The 25,330-nt window shown below is 49.8% G+C and overlaps 1 protein-coding gene across 2 annotated transcripts in view; it reads left to right on the plus strand.

Moving 5' to 3' along the window:
• ITGB3 (integrin subunit beta 3) overlaps window positions 1-25,330 on the plus strand; it is a 58,059-nt gene that overhangs the window by 24,353 nt on the left and 8,376 nt on the right. For both annotated transcript variants that reach the window (XM_059726832.1, XM_059726833.1), the window contains 11 exons: window positions 2,143-2,335; window positions 10,962-11,214; window positions 13,638-13,800; window positions 14,141-14,302; window positions 14,888-14,983; window positions 15,962-16,051; window positions 16,826-16,960; window positions 17,390-17,819; window positions 23,102-23,324; window positions 24,164-24,264; window positions 24,958-25,077. In XM_059726832.1, coding sequence (XP_059582815.1) covers window positions 2,143-2,335; window positions 10,962-11,214; window positions 13,638-13,800; window positions 14,141-14,302; window positions 14,888-14,983; window positions 15,962-16,051; window positions 16,826-16,960; window positions 17,390-17,819; window positions 23,102-23,324; window positions 24,164-24,264; window positions 24,958-25,077 — 1,966 coding nt within the window. The remainder of the gene's footprint in view (window positions 1-2,142; window positions 2,336-10,961; window positions 11,215-13,637; window positions 13,801-14,140; window positions 14,303-14,887; window positions 14,984-15,961; window positions 16,052-16,825; window positions 16,961-17,389; window positions 17,820-23,101; window positions 23,325-24,163; window positions 24,265-24,957; window positions 25,078-25,330) is intronic.

Consider the following 25,330-nt stretch of genomic DNA (forward strand, 5'->3'; position numbering starts at 1 on the left):
ACGGTCCGTGCTGTGGCAGCTGGGACAAAGGCAGAATCAACAGGTAGCTGGGAATGTCCCTCTGTTGTTTTCTTAATGGGGTGTTAAACACTGAGTTAGGGGTGATAAATACTGTTATAAATTCCCTGCTGCACTAATCAGAGTGTCCAACTGGGGCCTGGCCACACGCCTCTCAGCTCAGTACTGTCCAAGGGAAGGGTGGGCTGCTCTAGCGCCCCCCAGCTTCTATCCTGAGCCACTGCAGGCATGTGCCTGCATGTCTGGGATGTCTGTGGAGTTACAAAGTGATTCAGTAGGTGCAGATGGTGAACTCAGACTGGTGGGGCGGTGGAGCATCCCACAGGAGTAGCGGGAGGATCTGCAGACAGCCAGCAGTGGGGGAGGAGTGGGGGGTGGCTTTGCAGCTGGCTGGAAGTGGCAGGGTTTGCAGCCTCCCCGCTACCGGCTGGAGTGCCCAGCCAGCTGCAACACCCCCCCCCCCCAACTCCTGGTCAGCTGCAAACCCCACCCTGTTCCTGGCCGGCTGCAAACCCCCCCTCACCCCCGCTCCCATGGGACGCTCCACCGCCCCACCAGTCTAACTTTACCAGCCATTCCTGTGATTTAGCCTAGCCAGGTTAAACTAACCTGCAAAGATTGAATTAATTCAGGCTCAGGCTTTTTGAATGTCTGTCCCTAGCCAAGGAAGTGTTTCTGGAACTGTTCTTTCCTGGTAGAGATCAGAGTAGAACTGAGCAAACACCTGACTTTTCTGACTTACTGGTAGGTCCAAAACTTTAAATGGAACAGAACTCGTTGTTCAACTTTCTCCCAGCCCTGGCTTATACCCTAAGGAAACAGGATAGACAAAGAGCAAATGAAAAAGATGCAGCATATTATTACAGAATCATAGAAAAGCAGGGCTGAAAGGGACCTCAGGAGGTCTAGTCCATCCCCTTGCTCAAGGCAGGGTCATCCCTGTCAAAACAATCCTAGACAAGCATATGTCTAACATTGAAGCAGAAGAGCAGGAGCTGTGGGTCAAAGATATTAAACTTCCCTATCTGTAAAACAGGTCAATGATGCTTTTTCGTGTGGAAGAGTATGTTCAAATGAAACTGACTCCAGGCCTGAAGCTGTGGACCCCAAAGAGTTTACAGTGCAACCCAGTCAAACCACACAGGACACCAAGGGAGGGCACAGGCAGGAAGGTTCAGGGGGAAAAAAGTACAGAAGTTACAGGGCTGGTCTTTGTCCTGGCAGCAATGTGTCCTGAGGAGGATAGGGCTGAACACACCCAGCCCACCCAAGAATCAGAAGTTCATCACTGGGGTTGCTTTAGGATCATCTGTAGCTCCCACTCTTGAACTTTCAGTTTCTGGAAGATCACAGAATGGGCAAGGGGGACAAGGCCAGAGCAACCTGACTGGCAAACATCCAGCTTCGGGGTCTGTCAGAGGACTCAGGTGATCAGATTATAGGCAGTGTACGCTCAGTGCTGTCTCATGCCCCAGGACCAACTGCTGGCACAGTACAGACAAGCCCATGGTCATGCCACTTTGGTATCCAAGCCTCATGAGTGGTAGAGATGTGATGACTTTTCAAACCTGTTTAAAGAGGAATAATTGTTTCTGGGCATGGTGCATAGTGAGGAGGGACCTGGTAGATGCTGTGAGGCCTAAAGTATGAGGGAGGGCATTGCAGGTGTGTTGGATATAATGGGCAAAGTCAGCAGTGGGTCTGTGGCTAGCTGGGTGCACAGGTTTGTAAGGGAATGAGGGTGGCGTAAGACAGGTGATACAAAGCCAGAGCAGGGGAAGAGGCTTAGAAGTGAGGACAGGGAGTTTGGCACCAAGGAAGTGGAGATCACGCAGGCCTGATAAGAGGGAGTGATGACATTTTGTGTAGGTGGGGGTGATGAGCTGGGAAAGCCAGTGAGATGGGTACAGCAGTCCTAGGAGCACTCATTACCCATCTATTTTGAAGATTGTCTCTCCTCCCTCCACTGGTCGGAGCTCCTGTATAGTGCCCAAAGGTGATCCATTTAATCTTGGGCTCTGTGATAAGGTGTCACAGAGTCATGGCCCCACTCCCAAACGCACCAAGTGTAATCCCAGTTGGCTACTTCAGAACCTCACACCTCTCTCTACCTTCCTCTCCCAGGACTTAGGGCAGGGAACTCCTCGCTGTGACTGGAAAGAGAACCTCCTACAAAATGGCTGCAAATTGGATTTCATCGAGTTCCCAGTCAGCAGCATCAAAGTTGAAAAGAATGACTCACTCAGTGACACTGGCTCTGGAGACACCGTTGCCACCCAAATGACCCCCCAGAGAATCAAACTCATCTTACGATCAGGTAGGTGCCAAATGATCCCCATCCGGCCTGAGGGAAGGGTTTGCCTGTGGGGGTGTTGGCAATGGAAGTGCAGCCTGAGACCTTTGGGTGAGCCTCTTCTGCCTGAGCAAAATGCCTTGGACTCTGCTTACTGGGAGGAGTGACTGAGCGATCCAGAGTGGCTGGATTGGGGGCCACGTGGCATGGTGCGAATTGCATATGCAAAGCACCATCCTGCCCTGTGGCCTCATCATTGGGAAGATCATTCTGTTGTTCCAGGAAGCTGGGATCAATCCATCCCAGAGATCCACTGTAGGGTGGCTCGGTCTGCACTACTGACTTGGAGTCAAACTACCTCCATTTTCAAAAGCACCCTTCTCGTTTTCAAATGCACACTTGGAAACCTAAATTACACTGACATGCTAACCATCACCTAGCTCAGATAGTATTTTTTTGTCAGCAGATCTTAAAGCTCTTTGCAAAAGTATCATTTGGCTGCACTTTACAGGAAGCATCTACATGTTGCCGTATCGCGATGCTGCTATGGAGCCGTGTTTGGTACTTTATTTTGGAAGTACTAAAACACAACGCAGTATGGGCTGTTACTGTGCTGTGTGCGTTGCAGCCGGGTAAATTTCCCAGCTATGTCGCTGCAGCCATAGCCAGGGAGCACGCTGCTACACCAATGTAGCTGGCGATCACATGTAGACACACATGATCTCTATGTCACTGTAGCATGCACATTGCTATGTTGCCATAGGGTGATGTGAAGACGCACCCACAGAATAGGAAACTGAGGTCCTGGGAAGTGAATTAGTTGAAGTCAGCTGAACTAAAGGCTGAAGGTCAGCCAACCTTGTTTTATCTCAGGGGCAGGCAATTATTTCAGGAGGAGAGCCGCTTACTGAGTTTTGGCAAGCCATCGAGGGCCACATGACAGGCAGCCAGGGGCAGATAAATATTAATTTTCTAAATTTTTTTAGGGGCCCCCCAGGGCGGATAGAATGGCCTGGTGGGCTGCATCCGGCCCCTGGGCCGCATTTTGCCCACCCCGTTTTATCTTGTAGCTCCACAGAGGTGGAGAGATTAGACTGGCTCACAAGAGAGTGCTCCACACAGCTTATATGGCTGGCAACTTTGCTTTGAACAAGAACCAAAGAAAAAATATGGTGCCTAGGGAGGCACATAGCATAACCCCATCTGAAGAAACAGTACCATATATAATGGCTAATGCACAATACATCACAGGACATCTTCAGCTCCTAAGTGCTTAAATAGCTTTTGAAAGTGGGAGTTAGGCTTCTCAGTCATGAAGCTGCTTCTGAAAATGTTCTCCCTATTCTAGCAGGCTGCAGAGCAGGCTGTTCTGTGATAACAGGTTGCATCTAGTCCTGTGCACCTTCCAATGGAAATGTTAACCACAATCCCCTGCCGAGATCTCTCTTGTCATCCTCCCAACGCATTTCCTGCTGCAGTCCCTCTGCAACAAGACCTGCTCCCCTTATCTCAAGCAATCCTATGAGCAAGAGAACAGTTCTTTTTATTCCCATCCTCCATTGTCTTGGGCTGTTTGGCCATCAGATAATTTGCTATCCTGTTTCCCTGGGGGGTTGAGGAGGTAAGTTTCCTTCACTCAGAGCCCAAATGGCTGAGGCAGGTGAACAGGATTGCCTGGGTGATTTGTAGTTGCAAGGCTGAGTATCTGGGAAATATCTGGACCTCTGACTTAAACACACTAAAATACCTGGCTCTCTTCACCCCATGTCACCCCACACACCTGCAGGATGGTCAGGGCGGGGGGCTGTTCTGTCCCCAGCTGCCACTGTCATGGCCCACCGCTCGGGGGGGCAGGAAGCTTCTCCCCAGCATGTGGAGCTCTGGCTCCAGCTCCCAGACACCTTGGAAGACAGAAGGCACCCGGCAGAAGGAAGCCAGATCCCATGGCCTGCAGTGGTTACTCGCCCACCCGTTCCTGCTGCTCCTGAGCCTCTCCGAGAGACAGTAGGGGATGGGAGTGGGGGGAGCTTCAGCCCAGTGGTTTCTGCCCCATGCGTGGAGCTCTGGTTGCAGCCCCTGGACTGAAGCCTTCCACCCAGGCTCCTTCTGCCTTCCAAGGCATCTGGGAGCTGGAGCCAGACCTCCACACACAGGACAGAAGCTTCCCCCCCGCACCCCAGAGTGGCATGGCACAGCCATGGCAGCAGGAGCTGGGGACAGAACACCCCCCCACCCCGACCAGCCCACAGCTGCTTGTGCAGCTGCAGCCCTGGGTGCTGCACAGGGCAGGGGGCATGGCGGTAGCGGCTGCCTGGCTCAGGGCCTACCAGCACCTCCGAGCTGGCCAGGGGAGCCCACACCCCAGCCAGCCCCAACCTAACGGGGCTAGACACTGGCCGGCAGGGCCCCTTGGGGGAGGCAGGGACTAGGGTTATTCTCCCTCCGTCCAGCGGAGGGGACAGAAGGGGGCTTATTCTGCCACTCGGAGGCGGCAGTGGCAGTCGAGGCAGGCAGACCTGGCTGTGATCCCCTGGGCGCAGTTCAGGGTAAAGGGGAGAATAACCCCCCTCCCTGTCCCCTCTGCCTCAGTGGCCATAGCGGGCCCCACTGCAGCAGTGAACAGTGAAATACCCAGCAGACCCAGCTCAGGTCCCTGCTGGTGGGACAGGGGTTGGGGGGAATTAAACCCCTCTCTGGCCAGTTCAGCCCCAACTGGCCACACACCCCATCACAGCTCTTCTGCAACCGAGGGCATGCTCTAGTGCCCCCAGGCTCCTGGCCTAAGCAACTGCAGGCATGTGCCCACATTTTCTCAATCCAAGGGGGACAACTGTGCTGTTACTAACCAGTTTAACCTAGGCAGGTTAGAGTAACCTGCAAAGGTTGAATCAATTCAGGCTCTGACTTTTTGAATGTCTGTCCCTAGCCTTGGGGTTTGGAAGGTTTTGCAGTAGTTTGGAGCCTCAGAGTTTTTGCAAGAGATAAGTCCTATATGAGGCAGTGTGACATCTGCTGATGCTAGCCTGCAGAATGCAGTTTCCAGACCTGTGGTGGCTTTCCTCTTCCTTTTGGAGAAAGAAAAACCGTGCTGCCCACTTAGGTCCTAGCTTTAGACCTCTGAAATAGCTGTGTGGAGACCTCCAGGTCCAATTAAAGCCCATTTAGGGATAAGGGAAATGAAAAGTCCCTTGCTTCTGTCCTATTCTGGTTCTTAGCCTGCTCTCCACAATGTAATATTTAAGCACCTCCCATTAGTGTCAGAGTCCTAACAAGCATCCCAGCCAAGACTAATTGCCCAGTTGGCTAAACCTGACAGAAACTCGAACTCGTGGTGGATGGGTCGGTTTCGACCTGGAAGGGTGTGGGCAGTGGGGTCCCGCAGGGCTCGGTCCTTGGACCGATACTCTTTAATGTCTTCATCAGGAACTTGGACGAGGGAGTGAAATGTACTCTGCCCAAGTTTGTGGATGACACAAAGCTATGGGGAGATGTGGACACGCCGGACGGCAGGGAACAGCTGCAAGCAGACCTGGACAGGTTGGACAAGTGGGCAGAAAACAACAGAATGCAGTTCAACAAGGAGAAATGCAAAGTGCTGCACCTAGGGAGGAAAAATGTCCAGCACACCTACAGCCTAGGGAATGACCTGCCGGGTGGCACAGAAGTGGAAAGGGATCTTGGAGTCCACTAGGACTCCAAGATGAACATGAGTCGGCAGTGTGACGAAGCCATCAGAAAAGCCAATGGCACTTTATCGTGCATCAGCAGATGCATGACGAATAGGTCCAAGGAGGTGATACTTCCCCTCTATCAGGCACTGGTCAGACTGCAGTTGGAATACTGCGTGCAATTCTGGGCGCCGCACTTCAAGAGGGATGCGGATAACCTGGAGAGGGTCCAGAGAAGGGCCACTCGTATGGTTAAGGGCCTGCAGACCAAGCCCTATGAGGAGAGACTAGAGAACCTGGACCTTTTCAGCCTCCGCAAGAGAAGGTTGAGAGGCGACCTTGTGGCTGCCTATAAGTTCATCACGGGGGCACAGAAGGGAATTGGTGAGGTTTTATTCACCAAGGTGCCCCCAGGGGTAACAAGAAATAATGGCCACAAGCTAGCAGAGAGCAGATTTAGATTGGACATTAGGAAGAACTTCCTCACAGTTCGAGTGGCCAAGGTCTGGAATGGGCTCGCAAGGGAGGTGGTGCTCTCCCCTACCTTGGGGGTCTTCAAGAGGAGGTTAGATAAGCATCTAGCTGGGGTCATCTAAACCCAGTGCTCTTTCCTGCCTATGCAGGGGGTCGGACTCGATGATCTATTGAGGTCCCTTCAGACCCTAACATCTATGAATCTATGAAACTGGCAGCTCCACCCTGGCTGATGAACCAGCTGGGCACTGTTAGAGCCTTCTGATTGACTGCTGGGGACAGCAGCCTCCCTCTCTAGTTCCACATGCAGCAGTACACTGCAGGCTGGTCAGCATTTTTGAAGGTCTGTTGTGGTTATCCTCTTTGGGCCCTGTACTCTTGTCTCTCTGGCTTCTGACCCTGCTCGGTTCTGTTTCTGGATGCTGGTGAGAAATTCCACATAGCTTTGATAACTCAGTTTCTGACTCCAGAACCCTGATTTGGCCTGTGACTTGAATCATGTTCCTGGAATTACCTCTTGAATTTGTCAATTTGGTCTCTGACTCTACAACCCTGGCTTGGCCTGTAACATAGACTCTGCTCCTGGAATTCCCCTTTGGTTTCGGTGCTTTTGGATTCTGCCTCTGGCTCCTGTCCTCCAGCAGTGGCCTAGCCAATAGGCAAGACTGCCTGTAACCCAGTCCTTACAGTCAGTTCATTAAGCAATGTGATTAACAACTCTTGGGTGTGACTCCATTGTTCTATCATCCCTGGGATTTCTGAGTGACTATCTCATGTGAGGAGCCTTTTGTTCACAGTTTCCACCAGTGCCAGAGAGCACTTGTTGCATCTTTCCCCCCTGAAATTATTCAGCAGTCAGTGATTCCTATATGGAGAACTCAACAGAGCAATGGATTCTGTCAACCCCTGAAGTCTTAAGATTGGCACCTATCCCCTTCCCTCACTGAAAACCAGAGCCTGGATGCCCATGGCTAATAAAGGCAAAACATTTCACCCATATCTTTGGAACTGACCTCAGAAGGGTTCACGCCCAAAGACATGAGACAGTAGAGATCAGTTTGAAATCAATGTGAAAGTAAAGTGCCCCAAGTCTTGGCAGAGCTGTTAGCATTTATATGGAGTTCTTCATCCACAGGGTCTGAGAAAATTAGCACAAGTATTCAAATATAATTTGTTCCCATGTGCTGACAAAGAGCCCAAGGTGATATGGCTTACTCAGTATTGGTCATTGATTGATAGAAATGGGATTAAAATCCAAGCCTTGTTGCTCCAGGTCTGGTACCATCTCTGCCCAAATATGTTTCATTCCCAGAGCAGGTATTTTATGGGCTCCTTGAAGCAAGAAACTCAATACTGAAGTATAAAACAAGGAGTTTCATTAGCCATGCCCTGCATCCTGCAACAGGAGTAATCAGCTTCCCAAGGCTTTAGCCCATTATGCAGAACTTGGCTAGTTTCCATGCAGCATGTCAGTATAGCACCTGGCACATTTTGGTTCTCCACCATTAACAGTTCTTGCTAGAGCTGGGCACAAGCTGCTTACAGATGTTAAATAAAAAGCAGCACTTTAAACTCTGCACGCTCCTGCACTGAGCCCACCACATGCCCAGAAAAGGCACCGTGTTAATTGGACCTGGCTCACCTAACGTCTGTATAGACCAGACACTTTAGCAGGGCTTTTTTTTGGTGCTTTATTTTTGGCTGATTGACTTGGCTTTAGATAAAAGCACCAAAAAGCCCCACTGAAGCATTCAATCTATACAGACTCTGTGGAGACAGGTCAAACTAACACACTGCTTCTTTTGGTTTTCTTGAACATCTGTAAGCAGCCAAAATGGTTTTCCTCATTTGGGAAATTCAAAAATTTTGCGTGTTTTTCCCCATTCTGAATCAGCCTGAAAAAACAATCTTGAAAATCTGCAAATTGAAAAAAAAAAATTAGTTTAGGTTGATCAAAAATATTTTTTCTCAGTTTGGATATATTTGTTTCTCTCCAGACTTGTGTTTTAAATGCTTTTACTATATATGAACTGACATATCTAAATGAAAAGCTGTTTCAGACTAAAAACAAATTTGTTTTCATTTATAAATGTCAAAATAGGTCTGCTCCAAACCTTTCTCTTATCCCCAAAACAGGAAATTTAACAAACTTTTCACCAGAAATGTTTCTGACAAACTAGTATTTTTCAGTGAAAGATGTTTCATCAAATAATTCCCAACCATCACTAGCTCTTTGGTGGCTGGAACAGGGACATTTTACCGTTATAGTCAGTGTGATCAATGCTTAATGTGGAACAGTCCCCTATCAGTCACTCTAACTTAGGGATATCAAACGTATAGCCTGTGGGTTAGATCCAGGCCACAGAGCCAGGTCATCCAGCCTACGGGCTTGATGAGGATGGGGAACTTCCTGTGGCTTTCATAGCAACAGCCAAGAGCCTGGGATGTAGGACCTCTTCCTGCTGGGGCCCAGACAGGAACAGGGCATGGAGCGGGGAATCTGTGGGCCTGATCTGGCTCATGGGGCTGGCCCCACACCATTCATCCAGCCCATGGACTGGTCTGCATCACTTGTCTGGCCTGTGGGGCCAGACAACTTTGACACCTCTACTCTAACTAATGCTGTCCCTGACAAACACATACAGCATTTTATGTCACCTTATACCAGCCAGCACATAAGAAAAATGCCTGGGATTCCAGGTGTCACCCTCTGTTCAATCTGTATTGTCCGTTGCTACCAGGCTGTACAGGCTATGTGGATTTTGTAGGCCTCAAAGAGCATCTTTTGTGCTGTGGGCACATGATTTTCATCTCATGTTCACTTCTTTGTCATGACCCACAGCTATCAAATCAAGAATGACCTGTGCCTACCTAGGAATACTGATGCATTTATACAGGTAGGAGCCTCAAAGCACTGAAGTTCATAAGGGATATGCCCTAACATAAATACTACTTGGTGCATGATTTGCGCTTTTTGGTGTTTTACTTAGGGGCTAAGTACAGACAGTCAAAAAACCTGAGGCTGAATCGATTCAGGTTAGTCTAAGCTGCAAAGATTAAACTGAGAAACAGCTGGACAGACATTCACTTTTGATTCAGGAAATGCAGTCACATACCTGCAGTGTCTCAGGCCAGAAACTGGGGAGTGCTTGAGCATGGCTCTCTGGCATGTAGCCAACATGGGCTGTATGTTTGCTTCTTCTTCCTGCTGCCCCCAAGCTGGGCTTTCCAGTCCAGACTCACAGCAGCAGAGCTCTGCAGGGTTGCTCATCACTTCCTCTTCCTGCTTCCAGGTGCCTCTGGGATTTGTAGTCTACAATCGCAGCCAGCAGTAAGTTTGTAGCAGGGCAGGGCAGGGTAGGGCAGCTCTTCCCCAGCTCCCCCTGGCCGCAGACCCCAGCTGGGGTTTGCCTGGGGGGAAGTGGGGGGCAGTCCCTGCCTCTCCCCAACCCTTCTATGCTGGAGCAGACAGCACAGCCCAGGACAGGGCTGGAAAGCATGATGGGATGCCAGGGGACTGTGATTCAACTTGAGCCAGAAAGGGGTCTGGGACAGAAGTTTCATAAACTGGTTTGACCCAAATAAGCTAATTCTGATACTACATTCAACCAGCTCTATCTTAAACCAGTTTCAGCCATTTTGAAACTGGTTTATGTGTACTGAACTTCTGTTCTGTTACAGATTTAAACCAGTTTCTGTTGACTTAAACCCATTTATATGTAACTTCTGTCCCTAGTTAGGGTGACTCCCTGCCCAGCATAGGAGATTCCTGTCTAGTAAGACTATGATTTAGCTCCATCTGGTTCTATAATCTAACTCACAATAACAGGGGCCAGGGCATCAGGGTAGCCAAATTGTCACCAGCTGGCTCTAGTTACCTTAGTTAGTCTGGTTGCCAGTGACCTACCTACCCCCACCAAGCTCCAGTTGCCCACTGAGTGTGGCTACCTGCTCTTAAGCAACATCTTTTTCAGTGCCCAGCAGGCTGCTCAAAAAGACAGACATCTTTCTATCTAGTTCTGGACTTCTAATGCCCTATTCCTAGTTTTCTGGGCCCTTTTTCCTGACTTCATCATGGTTCCAGACTCCTGTCCTCTGACAACCAGCTCCTGGTTGTCCTAGGTAATTACCCATGTCCTCATCATGTGCAGTTATTGCTGCCTGTTACAGACCTCTTGGCTAATGGCACTGGTCTGGATCTTTGTCCCCTGTTCCTAACATACACACACCTATTGGCCTGTGGCTATACCCAGAGTGACTACCTATGTGCCAGTCCCTTACAGACCTCAGCTTCTTGACTTGCCTGTTCCTGATCCCCTGACTACAGATTAGTCTGGATCCTTGCTTCTCCAACCTTGCCTGTTCCTGATCCCCTAGGCTGTGACCTGAACACCTACATCCCAGATGTGCCCCTGACACAGTGTTTCATCTCATAACCCTCTCCTTCCCCATGACACTCCCATGAATCTATAGGAAGTTTCTCACTTTGCTATCATGTTCCATTTCAGATGACTCCCAAATCTTCTCTGTCCAAGTGCGCCAAGTGGAGGACTACCCAGTGGACATCTACTACCTGATGGATCTGTCTAACTCCATGAGGGATGATCTCAGTAACATCCAAAACCTGGGCACCAACCTAGCTAAGGAGATGAGCAAGCTCACCAGCAACCTGCGGATTGGCTTTGGGGCCTTTGTGGACAAGCCCATATCACCGTACATGTACATCTCACCACAGGAAGCCATTGACAATCCTTGCTATGAGTAAGTCCTACTAAGAGCCTAAAATTAATGAGAGTTTCTCCATCCATTTCAAAGGGATCGGAGAGGCCATAGATATGGAAAGATAATTAACACTATGACATAGGAATGTCAATGGGAGACCTAGCACCTGGCATGAATCAACAGAGCTTTGCCATTTCATGCCAATCAAGAAACTGTCCTGATATATTCAACAGAGAAAGGGAGGGTTTTATCCCTGGGTTTGCTGCTGCTTAATGATGGAACCTTGAGCAAGACACTTAGGGCTATACCCTGGTTCACCTTTACATACCTATGCTGGACTAACATAGTCACGTAATTGGCACACAGAACAGTTTGGGCTCTGTTTCCACTCCTGGTGATCATCTAGGTGTAGGCTACCTGCTAAGAGTAAGAGAGAGAATAAGGGTAGCCTGGATAACTAGATTGCATCCTTCTGAGCATGCTCAGAAGCAAAGCACAGGATAAATGCAGCGATGGAGTGCAAATGCAATCCAAGCTGTGTGTAAGGGCTAAAAAGTGCAGTTGTGCAGTGACATAAGTGCAATCTGGACACGTGAAAATAAGGCTGGATGCTGCACCCTTGATGTTTCTGCACCTATCACCATTTGTAAAATAATGACATTAATAAAACAGTTGTTTCATTTTTTCACTGACATAAACAGTAAGCTCTGTTTCTCCCATTTTACAGAACAGTGCCCACAGAAGTGAAGTGGCTTTTTTATATTACTGCATCAAGCAGGAGTGTCAAACTTACCCAGGGCCCTATACCAGATCCAAACTGTGTGGCTTCTCACTGACCAGATCCAGACCATGAAGGGCCTTGTGGGCCAGTCCTAGATCCAGTGGTGGTAGAGTGGGCAACAGTGGCAGCCTAGACATTAATGCAGCCATTGCTGGCCCCCCTGTCACCAACATGTGTCCCAAAGCCAAGTATTATTATCAATCAAGGATCCTATTGAAACAAAGTTTGGAGTAACATTTCTTGATGGTGTTAAATTATTTCTCTTTGGCACAGCTGATTCTAACTTCTGCAGGAGGCCAGGCTATGAGCTAAGCCTTAGTGAGGGCACAGGAGCAGATGCAAAGCAGTTTGACCTCTAAGTGAGAGTGCCTACCAGGTAGAACTCACATATGAATGAGGCATAACACAACAGAATGAAAGGGTGGGAAATCAAAATGAGGAAATGCAGTGCTTCTGCACATTGGGATATGATCAGACCTGGGAACTCACAGCCGTGCAAAAAGTAGAGAGATGGGGAAAGAGATTAGACATGTACGTTTATAAGTCTATCCAGAATAATTGCAATTAACACCAGCCCACATTTTGGAAGGGCTGCAAAACCTTGTATTTCAGCACCTAGACCAGTCTCTAACTGTCTAAGACATGGAATAAACTGTCCCATGCCTGTTAGCTGCAGGGTTCCAAACTTATCATCATGTACAGCTAGCCACTGTATTGGTTTCTGTATTGTTCAATAGCAACTGCTCTTGATGATCCATAAGTTGTGTATAATTCGGCACTTCTCAAGTTCCTTACAGGAAAAAAAACAAATGATGAGTGGCTGCCTGCTTTGCTTTTATGACAGATTTAAAAACAAGCTGAAGTCTTCTCATTACAAAATCTTCAATGATATTTTAAATTATTGCTGCTAGTGGCTGCTTAGAGCATGAATGAGTGCACACGTGTCTGTGCTTTTCTTTTCTTTGCAAGGATCCTCGTACTACTAAGTAGAGAGCTAATACTAAGCTCCTAGTTGTTGTGTGCCAGATTTTCCAAGAAGCTCCAGAACATTTTTCTCAAGCATTCCACACCCAGAAATGGTGCCAAACTTGTCCAAACACCTCATCTCCTATTTTTATTTTCTCCCTTATTCAGATCACCCCACACCCACCTACATGGTACCTGAGCACTACCGCAGGGTGCAAAAAGCAAGTGATTAGTGTCTATCATGAGTGGTTGATTCTTTCTCCTTTCCTCTATGCAGAAGATGAGTCATGTAGGGATTCTTATTGTTAATTTAAATGAAATAAATAAATTGTAGGGCCACTATTTTTGGTTAGCAAAACCAGGGTGCGCCCAGACCCGCTGCTAAGAGCAGAAGGTGGTGAAGTGTATGTGGTTCCTAGATCTTCCAGGACTTTTCTCCGCACCTGGCAGCTGGCCCCACTGCTGAATCCTTCTGCCTCCCTGAGGTAGTCATGATCACCACAGCCCAGCCATTCTTAATATTGAACCAGGAACAGGTTCTGGCTAAATGGGCTAGTGGTCCCAGTGTGGACAAGGAGTCATGATATGGAGAAGGTTGAAATTTATTTTACTAATAAATATGCTGCCATGCCCCCTGTAGCTCAGGCTGCCCTGGCACGATGTTCTCTGCTGCTACAAAACTAAAACATTCTTCCATCTAACTCTGTCCCTACAGGATGCAGTATGACTGCCTTCCTATGTTTGGCTACAAGCATGTCCTGGCACTCACAAACCAAGTGAAACGCTTCAACGAGGAGGTGAAGAAGCAGAGTGTCTCACGAAACCGTGATGCACCGGAAGGGGGGTTCGATGCCATTATCCAAGCAATCGTCTGTGATGTAAGAGCCTTCATCAGGATAGAGGGGGGATGCTGGGAGGGGAGGGGAGAAGCATATTTGGCCCAGGTCTTCACAGACAGCATCTCTCCGTCTGATGAGCACAGCACCATGTGCAACTAGAGCAGAGGTGAAAGATGGAGAGATGTGAATGTTGAATTGGTGCACACCAGCCATCAACCAACCCCAGGCTTCTGTGGGAACCAGTGCCAGGTTCTTTATGGTAAGGTCTTTAAACCTTTGGAAAAGCTGATAACAGAGCGAAGGTGATAGTAGTAATAAACTGTCCCCTGGCAGTACCACATTGAGGGCACTGAAAACCCTCTCCTGTGTCTTCCCACAGGAGAAGATTGGTTGGAGGAATGATGCTTCCCACCTGCTGGTCTTCACAACAGATGCCAAGACCCACATTGCACTGGATGGGCGGCTGGCAGGCATCGTGCAACCTAATGATGGGCAGTGCCACATTAACCAAGATAACCTCTACTCAGCATCCACCACACTGGTAAACATGATGACCTACGTGCTGGGAGGGATGGAGGAATGGCCCTTCTGTAGACGCAGGAAACTTTTTTGGGGTCCCCAAGGTAATGTACAGATGTAGAAACAGCAGCTGGTAAGACCTGAGGAGCATTAGCAGTAGGTAAACCAAACCACACAATTCTGTACAGATGTGTCTTGTATAGGTGCGTGCACCCATGAATGGATGCACAGGCATGTGCATGTGTGCAGGGATGTATATATAAGTCCGTGTGTACATGTGCAAGTAGAGCTTCACCCCATTGCGTTAACAATGCCAAATGCAGGGCTTTCACAGACATGTCAATGGGAGCTGGACTGAGAGACTGGGCCGTGAAATCCAGGTTTGCCAAGACAGGCAGTTAAGAGGGAGCACAGGTTGCTACACATGCACATAACTCCTGCTGGCACCCAAGCCTCCTACTAGCCAGCCTGTATTCATGGAAAGAAAACCTGGAGTGTGCTGGGGTGGGGAGAGGGTGGTATGGGAATAGATTAGGGGGCTAGGTAGCAGGCATGCAGGCTTCCATGGAAGCCTGAGTTCCAAGTGCCCCCATTTCTGTCTCTGCAGGACTACCCCTCCCTGGGCCTGATGACTGAGAAGCTCTCACAGAAGAACATCAATTTGATCTTTGCCGTGACGGAGGCTGTGGTAGGCCTCTACCAGGTAACAGCCTCCAGCCAGTGTCGCACAGTGGGAAGGGCTGCAGAGGAAGCACAGCTTTTTGGAGAGGCCATTGAAGCCCATGGGAGCATTCTTCACTTCAGCTATGCCTCTCCTCAGGCACACAAGTGCTCTGGGTGTGGGAAAGGCCATCACAGCCAGGGTTCAAGCTCAGTAATGGCTACAGCTGCAAACTTGCCCTGCCTAAATAGCCCTCACGAAGAGTCCTAGCTGCAGAGGGAGGAGGAGCTCCAAAGTCTGCTAAACCCAAAGAACCTCCCATAACCCCTGCTGAGCCTCTGAGAGCACTCTGCTCTCCAACTGTAGCATTTCAGTGTTGCTATCCCCATTTGGTGGCTGAGAGCTGAACAAGGGTCATGCAGCAGCAGGCAGGGAGCAGAGCCCAGCTCCCCTTGCTCCAGTACGTTCACCAGTGCAATCACATTGCTACCATTTGCAAGTACCCTGCAAGGAGGCTTTAAACTGGTGATTCTCTACATGGGTGCCACAGCTTCCTAGGGTGCCTCGACATCATTTTAGGGGTGCCACACAACCTTAGAACTGTCTGGTATGTAAACATACTTCACAAGATAAACCCAGATATTTCAAAAAGGGATGCACAGTGTTAAAATCATTCTCCCTGTTGTGGTCTTTCTGTGTTCTTTGCAATGGAAGAATTGTTTTGTTTTCTCCCGTAGTCAAAAAACGAGCGAAAGCTAAGACTTGGCATTTTCTGAGGGGTGCCTCAAGTCTAAGGAGGGATGCCTTGAGCCTAAAGAGGTTGAGAGCCACTGCTTTAGGCAGATCTTCAAGGTGTTCAGCTGGGACGCAGCTTTGGGAGAGGTTGCTAATGCAGAGCTGATGCCCAGCCAGAATCCACATTCTCCATGGGTCGAGTAATTAAGGGCTCTGCCCCACAGGCCTCAGCTTTGTGCTCTCACCTTCCCCAGCAGACTAGGATGTTGTGTGTTTTCTTACCAGAACTATAGTGAGCTGATTCCAGGCACGACCGTGGGGACCCTGTCTGGAGACTCCAGCAACGTCTTGCAACTCATTGTGGAGTCCTATGGGGTGAGTGTGTAATGGTACATTGGCATCAAGTCACTCTGCAGCTTCAGCAGCCAGAGCACTACAGTAACAGCCACTAGACTGTGTTAGGTTCACCTGAGGCACTTTGTGGGGCTGGTGCTTGTGGTTCCTAGGGAGTTTATACTTTCCTCAGAAGAAACATGTATCCCATGCAGAAGAGCAGATGGGGTTGGGGACTGCCATTCCTAATGACCCTAGCCATCACTGCCCAGGCATCAGTGAGCTCCAAAGTCATGTGCATGCTCTGTCTGCTTTAACCTTCTTGCAATGTGCTCCCTGAGCAATCAAGATAAACTTCCAGCCTCCCAGGACCCAGCTGGGAGCACCTGCCACCTCATGTGCATATAGAGAGGCACAGAGAAAGCAAAGCCATCCCATATGCCAGCAACCCTATCCTTAAACAGATGGCTGGCCCCCTATCTGATCTGTCTGCAGCCCAGGAAAGGCTGCTGGGCAACTGATCCTTTTCCCAAACACACAACACAGGTCACCTCCAATAAGGGCACTCAGCTTGCCTCACTTGCTCACTGCATCTGATCCAGCACAGGTTGGGAGCAGCTGCAGAGTGTTGCCCAGTTTGGTTTACATACATCTTGCTGCACCTGCTCTGAGAGCATTGCATCCGAGTCTTGGGAAATGGAGGGCATGGTGCTGGTGGCAGGGAGTGCAGGGATCCTGTTGCCAGCATGGTGGCATCTTGAAAGCCTTCCTGGAATTCAGTCTCCACCTTGCTCTTTCTTCCCTTTACTCTTCCAGAAAATCCGTTCCAAGATAGAGCTGGAAGTGCGGGACCTGCCTGAGGAGCTGTCCCTCTCCTTCAATGCCACCTGCTTGAACAACGAAGTAATCCCTGGGCTTAAGTCATGCGTTGGACTCAAGATAGGTGACACGGTAAGTCACACTGGGGGCAGCCCTGGGGAAGGGGAGTCCAGACACATGTTCTGCTGATCCCAGGCACCTGCTCTATACACATTCCCAAATCCCAGCCCCACCTGTACTGCCCAGTTGCTCTGAATCACAACTGGAACCAGCACTTGGAGGAGATGTTCATACTCTGGTGGGTTCCTGCCTTGGCCAAGAAGAGACAGGACTTGGCTAGAACAGATACAATGGAGGATTCTGTACTATGGCTGATGGATGCAGATAGACCCAGCAGTTCTCCATGCCTCCACAGCGAGCAGCTCCATCTCCCTGTGCTCAGTCTTCCTAAATCCTGGCAAGCGTGAACAGACCTGGCTGGCAGTAATGACCTTGGGCCAGGCCACCCAATGGGTGTTGTTCCACACCTTGACCTCTCCCCCTTTGGGCTTCCCTACCCAGGTGAGCTTCAGCATTGAGGCCAAAGTACGGGGCTGCCCACAACAGCGGCAGAAATCCTTCACCATCAAGCCCGTGGGCTTCAAGGACAGCCTGACTGTAGAGGTGGATTTTGTCTGTGACTGTGGCTGCCAAAAGAATGCTGAGCCCAACAGCTCCATCTGCAACCAGGGCAATGGCACCTTTGAGTGTGGTGTGTGCAGCTGCTACGAGGGCTGGCTGGGTTCCCACTGTGAGTGCTCTGAGGAGGAGTACAACCCCTCACAGCAGGACAACTGCAGCCCCCAGAAGGGGCAACCCCTCTGCAGCCAAAGGGGGGAGTGCATCTGTGGCCAGTGCGTCTGCCACGGCAGCGACTTTGGCAAGGTGACGGGCAAGTACTGCGAGTGTGATGATTTCTCCTGCATCCGCTTCAAGGGCGAGATGTGCTCAGGTGAGTGATGTTACTTCAGCACCTTCCCCCTGGCTCCTAGAAGCTCGGTAGGATTGGGCACATTTAGTACTCAGAGGGGAGACCTCCTACAGGGCCCAAAAAGGGTTGCTGGTTCTTTAGGTTCTCCACATTCATATTAGGAGCAAGCCTATGGCAGGGCTGCAAGAGGTGTCACTTCCCCTTCTGAACAAGAAGTTTAATGCAAGATGCCTGGCAACCCTTATTAAAAAACAGTTAATGCTGGCATGTGTAATAGCTCATATAATCCCATTCTGCATGCTACAGATTCTTTCTCCTTCTCAGCTGTACACAGGATTCCTGTTGCTATATGGTGCTAAACAACTATCTGGTTCCACCCCAGAAGTGGCTGCATTTTAGCGGGCTACACTGAGCAAATAGCATAAGAAAAGCCTGGATTGCATCTGGCACTGTCCAGCTGGCTGTGCCCACTCATGTGCAAACCCTCTTTGAGCTGTTTGAGTTAACGCTGCATCTATTTATTTCCCTCACTGCTCGTCACAAGAGCAGCCAAGGGAAGCCGTGCAGGGTTCATGGAGTGAACAGGGGATCCTGACTGGGAACAGCATGTCCTAGCAGGACAGCAGCAAACTCCTGTCCAGCTCTCCTTCCCATTGGCTCCCTGGAAGCAGCATTGCATGTACACAGCTTGCTCCAGAAGGAGCCCCCACCTCTCCCCACTAGGGGAGACCAGTGGCTCGTTCGAACCCAAGCCCTCAGAGCAGGGGATCCAGGTGGCAGGAGAGAGGCAACTGGTTCTGTTCGACTGTCAGCGCTCTACCCTCACACTGATGGGTCTTGTGAAATGGCATGTGTATGAGCACCTGGGAAGCACCACCATCCCCCAGAAGAGACCTGAGCCCTCCTGCCCTATGCCATGCACTCAAGGACAGGCCATGGAGGGATCCTTGACTGACCCAAACTCTCAGCCTTTAGAAGTTTCCCCTCTCACTGCCTTGGATGTTAGTGGGCTCCCCAGGCTTGGAGCTTGAAACACATTGGTGGTGGAGGAAAGGGCAGAGAGGGACCTGATTTCCTGCTGCACTAAGTTCCCCCTTACACCACTTCATTGTAGAAGCAACTATATACACAGGCAGCTTCCCTGGTTAGCACAGAGCTGGAAGAAGGCAACCCTGCTACCCTTGTCCAGCACAAGGGCCATGCTGAAGGTGGAAGGTATGAAGGGAGGGGTGGACTGTGGATAGGGAGGGCCCGTGGTGGCTGCTCTGGGGCTTTTCTCAGCTACTTAGATCCATGGGGTGTCTGGGAAGCAGAGCATAAATTAAAGCAGGCCCAAGACTGTTCTAACAGAAACCAGGGGTTGCCAGCATGCCAAGAGATGAAAGGTGGCTTAAATTGCCTGGCTCTGGCAAATTGCAATAATACTTTCAAAGGGTGCTTTGTCAGTGAAATCTGGGGAAGGGGGTGGAGTGTATCACGGGGTTGGGATTTTAGAGGAGATTATATGTTTACTATATCCTCAGCCCAGGTCTTAAAGGGCCCAGGGGGCTCTCTATTGGAAAAGCAAATCATGAAGGAACTCTTTCCCTTTTTAACAATGATGTCACACCCCCATTCCCCTCTCCACCCCATCTAGATCAGGATCCTGCCCTCTGGGGTAGTACTTAGCCTTGGGTCACTGTCGTGCCATCTACAAACCCCCACTCTTTCTCAGTGTCCCCCCCGCCAACTACTTCTTGTTCCTATGTGAACCTGATGAGTGAAGATAACAGGTTTGCAGCTCTGTGGCCTTTGTTCCTGTGATAAGAAGGTTGGTAGAAAGGTGCCTTTGTCACACACATCTTGGCACCGGTGCTCTGAGGTGTGCCCTACATGGTGGTTATGCCAGCTGCACCTACCCACCTACCCACAGTACAATGCACTTGGGCCATGTATCTGGCACTCCCCCTGTAGTGAGAGCAGAGAGGCAAAACTATAGGCTATGGGTATCTCCTAAAGGCCTTTGTCACCAGCTGTGGCACTTCTGTGCTTCCAGGGACTGTCATATAATGACAAGCATGGCGCAGCATCCATCCATCCCCCACACCACCACGTCAGCTGGAGTTCAGCCTGTGCCTGGGAGCCGAGGTCTCATTCAGGGACAAGTCCTGCTGCCAGGGCTTGAATGCACAAGAAATGTAGAGCAGAGCAAGTCAGTGCATAAAGAGCACTCTAGACACTGCTCTGGCTTCCTGTGTGGACCCCATGAGCATGCGGATCATGAAATTTTGAAGCCTTTGATTACACTTGTGTACATTTCAGTGGAGACATGCCAGCTGGGTGGCTCTTGGCCTCTACCCTGGAGTGCTGTAGACAGACTTGCACTGCCCCTGGAACCTCCAGGACATAGGGAAAGCCCAAGGTAGGGCAGGGCCAATAAATATAGTGGGTTGCCCAAGGTAGGGTAGGGCCAATAGATATGCAGTGACCAATAAATATGGTGGGGAAGCAGCCCCTGGGCTGTTGTTATGCCAGGAGGATTTTCCAGCCCCAACAACAGCCCAAAAACAGGAGGGTGCAAACATAACTTAATGCCCCCCCATCTCCTCCCCTGCCCTTATGAAGCACCTTCTCAGCCATATGGAATAAAAGGACAAACTCCTAGACAGCAGGCTTGCCATGGTGTAACTGAAAGCAGAGCACTGCTAGGTGTTCAGCACAGCCAACAGCCAGCTCCAGGGTTTGCAGTCTGTTCTAGGGCTCCTCCTTTTGACCAACATTTTTACAATCTCCTCCCTGCCCTTCCTCCCCACCCAACACACACACACACACACACACACACACGCGCGCGCGCGCGCGCGCAGTTTGGAAATTCCCCCACCAAACTGAATCATAGAGGGACTCTGCAGCATGCACGCCTCACTCCAGAACCTCCAGCACTTCCAGAGCCTCAGGCCACAGCATTGTGCAAACTCCCTCTCTCCCTGCTGTCACAGCTCTGGTGCCTTTGTATTCACACATCCTGTGATGCACCCCTTACATTAGCATTATCAAGGTGGAGAAGGAAGGTCCTTGTTTTTTTTTTTCTGATGATCCATCCAGACCATGGATCTCAAGGGAATAGTCCAAGGCATCTGTGTGACTCATGGAGTAAGAACCATTGGGCACCTATCCACTGTACTGTATGATCTATTCAGCTGCAACCAATCATTCTCAAAACTGTGAAGAGCAATGCATTAACTGTGGGAGAGGAGCATTTCTGTCCAATTCAGTCAGCTGGAAGAAGGTGAGTCTAACTATTGGGGAACGGATGACTCCTTACCACCTTTGAAACACAAATGCTCAGGGTAGAGGTGGCTTCCTTGTCACCAGCAAAGGTCCTTTCAAGGATAGCATGTTTCTGGGAGTCACAGATCAGCGGTTACAGGGCTCCAGCCAGTCCAGGTCCTGCGGGCGGGGGGGGGGGCAGGGCGGCATTTACCCTCCATCTGCCCTGCCTAGGCTCTCTGGATGCATGTTGGTCACTTTAAAAATGAATGAAAGGAAACTTGTATTAAATTACCTCCTTGTGCCTCAGGCTGACTCTCAAGTGCCTGCCGGACCAAGTCTGAACCACAGCAACACCAGGCCTCTCTGACCTCCCTCCACCTCTGTCCCTCACTGGCTTCTCCTTTACTGATCAATGATCATACTGACTCCCCAACTTGCTCCACCAAACAATGAACAACTTGCTGGATCAGACCTGGGCCCCACCTCCCCAAATTCCAGATCAGCAGAGGGCCTCGGCCACGCCATTACCCTATGCTGTGCCAGCACCATCCTTCACACAATTCTGCTTTGCACCTTCTTAACCCCTATACCAAAGCCCTCATCTCCCAGGTAACATGGGCAGTGCATCTCTTCACCTGTTTTTCATCATTTATCTGGGTGATATCCCCTTCTCCAACCCCAAGCAGTTCCTTAACCAGATTTTCCATACAGTACCACAAATACTTTGTTTCCAGCTGCCTTTCCCATGACTCATTCCTAGTTTCCCATTAGTTAAATTACACATTTATTTCCTCCACCAACATTGATGCACCCTGGGGCTAGTGGAAGAGGTGAATGTACATTGCAGCACTGATAATTTTCATAATGAATCCTGAATCAAGGGGCTCCAGTTATATTGTTCACAGATACTGAAAAATGAGTTCTAGGGCTCCTATGGTAGAGGCAGCACTGGGGCCCAGTTGGCTAGGGCTGGTTTCATTATTTTCTGGAACCTTTTGGACCAGAATTAAAACTGAGATGTTGGTCACCTTGGAGCCTGGGTCTTCATTTTGCAGCTTGAGCCCCCTCTCAGTGTTCAGGGTTTGGGGCTGAGTGTTCATAGAAGCCATCCAAAGGATACCAGGAATTTGTGGTTTATGGTCCAAGGTAGGGAACCAAAGATGAGCTGCTGGTTTTCAGATTCAAGATGGAAAACAAAAGCAAAACCCATATAACTCAAAGTAACCAAAGAATGAAAGTTGCAAGCCCTGGAAATCCTCTGAACAGAAGAGTTTCCCATTAGTGTGCTGTTCATTTTGAAGCTGAAACTCAATGCATGAACTGTTTGTTGTGTTTAAGGAAGGGAAAATTGCACATCAAGGGCTGAGGCCCAGGACTGGAATAACAGGGTCTATTCAAGGCAAGTCAATGCAGAGCTGGGAAAGGGAATGGCAGAGCTAGAGAGGAGGAAAGACCTGAGGTGCAAAAGCAGAAATATGTGGGCAGACAAGGCTGAGGGGAAAAAAAAGTAGTTTGGCAACTGCTCCCCCACCCACATATCAGCTCCTTCCTTTCAGGAGTATTGTTCCCACTTTGGAATCACTGGACATGGCTACACAAGACCCTTAATGCGCATTGGACTAAACTGACTGCACATTAGCACAGCTGGCAAAGAACATGCTAATGTGCAGTAGCTTTAATCCAATGCTCATTAAGCATTACAAAAAAAGCGCTCTTCTGCGCTAATGCAGGTACTAAATGTAATGCACCATAATTTGGCACATACATTGTACAAGTTCTCCTAGGTAGAAATGAAAATTTTCATTTCTGCCTAGGAGAACTTGTACAATCTCTGCTCTCTCCTATGCCTGATGAAGGGTGTGTGCGCCCGAAAGACTGCAAATAAATAAAATAATTTGTTTGCAAATATCTAGTTGGTCTAATAAAAATATCACCTCTTCCACAAGTTTTGATTCCTTTTGCTTCTAGACCAATATGGCTACAACGTGGATACTGCTATTGGGAAGTAATTTTCCTGCCTTGCCTGTTTCCTGATGCCCTTGTGTTTTTCACAGGTCATGGGCAGTGCAGCTGTGGGGATTGCCTGTGCGACTCTGATTGGACAGGGGACTACTGCAACTGCACCACACGCACTGACACATGCATGTCCAGCAATGGACTGGTGTGCAGTGGGCATGGCCACTGTGTGTGCGGGAAGTGTGACTGCACACAGCCTGGCTCCTACGGGGACACCTGTGAGAAGTGCCCCACCTGTCCCGATGCCTGTACCATCAAGAAGTGAGTGAGTGAGTGAGTGAGTGAGTGAGTGAGTGAGTGAGTGAGTGAGTGAGTGAGTGAGTGAGTGAGTGAGTGAGTGAGTGAGTGAGTGAGTGGTTGGGGGCATTTGTCTAGCAGGGGAAAACCATGCTGGCAGAGCCAGGTTGTAATCAAAGAAGGCTAGACCTGACCCCTGAGAATGGTCAGAGCAGGCCAGGCCATGTTAGATGGGTTTGCTAGACCCTCAGTGATCCTACCAATACTGGACAGAGCTTGCTAGGCTATAAATTGGGCCAGCTTCCTTAAAAGGCCTTGGGCTTGCACAGATCTTAGCACCTGAGGCTGGCTTTAAATCAGTGCAGGGTGCAGGTGACAATTCAGGGATCTCTGGGAATTCAGGGATCAGCAGGTGAGCACTGGGCTTTGCAGCTCTGTGTGACCTCAGGTAGCAGTGCATAGGGGAAAGGCGAGTTTGCAATATTCCAGTTGTAAGAGGCAGCTGACCTTTTGGCACACATTCAGGAAAAGGGGTTTGCACAGGGAAGAGCAACACTCAACTGAGAGGTCCAGAATCCAGGTCTTCCACTTACTTACTGGGGCCAGGATCTCCAAGGGAGGCCCCCTCTCACAGGTGTGAGGGTTGTGATTAGTCCCTATGTCCTGACCCTACACCCAAAAACCTCATAGGGGCACCACTCTCCACAACCCTCCCCTCTGGAGGGCTGCCGCAGCGCAGCCTGGAAAAACCCTGAGCCTTCAGTCATAAAGGACTCAAGCCTAAAGGGTTTGCTGAGAGCCTTGGAGTTGCATGTAGGATCCCCCAATGTTGCTGTCTCTCATTGTATCTTCTTGTCCCTCAGGGAGTGTGTGGAGTGTAAGAAGTTTGAGAGGGGAACCCTGATGGAGGAGCAAACCTGCAGCCGCAACTGCCGTGACGAGATTGTGCCAGTGGAGGAACTTAGTAAGTGAAGCTGAGGACTGTAGGTGGTCAGCCCACCAGTTGGATCGCCAGGTTGCTGTTCTGGCCTGGACAGTCCCCACAGGCTGTCCCATTGCACAAGGGGCTGGGAAAGGAAAAACAAATTGCTTCACTGTAATGATACAGTCCCTTGGAGCCAGCCAGCCTGGGAATTTGCATTGGAGTCCTGTGGCTCAGGCACAGAAACCATGAAACCAGAGCCTGACACCAAGTCTTCACCTCCCAGTCCCATTTGTAGAGCCCACACAAGCTGTGATTTCCTGTGGTGTTTCAGAAACATGACTTATGGGCTCTAAAAAGTGCCAGCTGGTTCCTAAGGCCACATTCAGGGAAGAAGGACAGCCTGTTAGGAGAAGTAGCTGGGATTAGTTCAGGTTTAGGTGGCACACATTAACCTCCAACCATTCTTCTAATATAGCTGGGTGTTGAGATGGCTCAATACCCACCATGTGCCAGCACCCCAGGCACCTTTGATCATTCAAACTGTAGTACCCAGTCCCCACCCAACCCATGTCCCAGTTTAGGGTCCATTGCACACTGTTATTTGGCTGCATAAGGCCAGATTTTGGCTTAGGCTGTGGCCCAAGTAAGACAGGACCTTCTGCCCAGTTCTGACCCAATCTACAGTGGCCACCTGGGCTGGGTTGAAGGTCCTTCCTTCTCCTTCCCTGGCAGATGACAAAGGCAAAGATGCAGTGAACTGCACCTACAAGGATGAGAACGACTGTGTGGTGAGGTTCCAGTACTATGAGGACTCCAGCGGGAAATCCATTCTCTATGTCATTAAGGAGCCAGGTGAGTTGCTGAGCTAAGGGAGGCCCCAACTCCATCCTGTCTGTGTCCCTGGGAGAGGTGGCAGAAGACACACTTCCCACTACAGTCTGTTCAGTCACCCCTTAAGGTCTCTCTCTGCTGTCATCTGGGTGGTATTTCTGCCATGCAGGAGGGCTGCCCTGGGCTCTGTTCTGCCCCTTCTACACAGGCCACAGAGTGCTACACAGCTGACTAGAAAAGGAATAAAGTTCATCAGAGTGAATTTCACCCCAGG

Source organism: Alligator mississippiensis, chromosome 4, assembly GCF_030867095.1.
Source record: "Alligator mississippiensis isolate rAllMis1 chromosome 4, rAllMis1, whole genome shotgun sequence".
NCBI classification, from domain to species: Eukaryota; Metazoa; Chordata; order Crocodylia; family Alligatoridae; genus Alligator; species Alligator mississippiensis.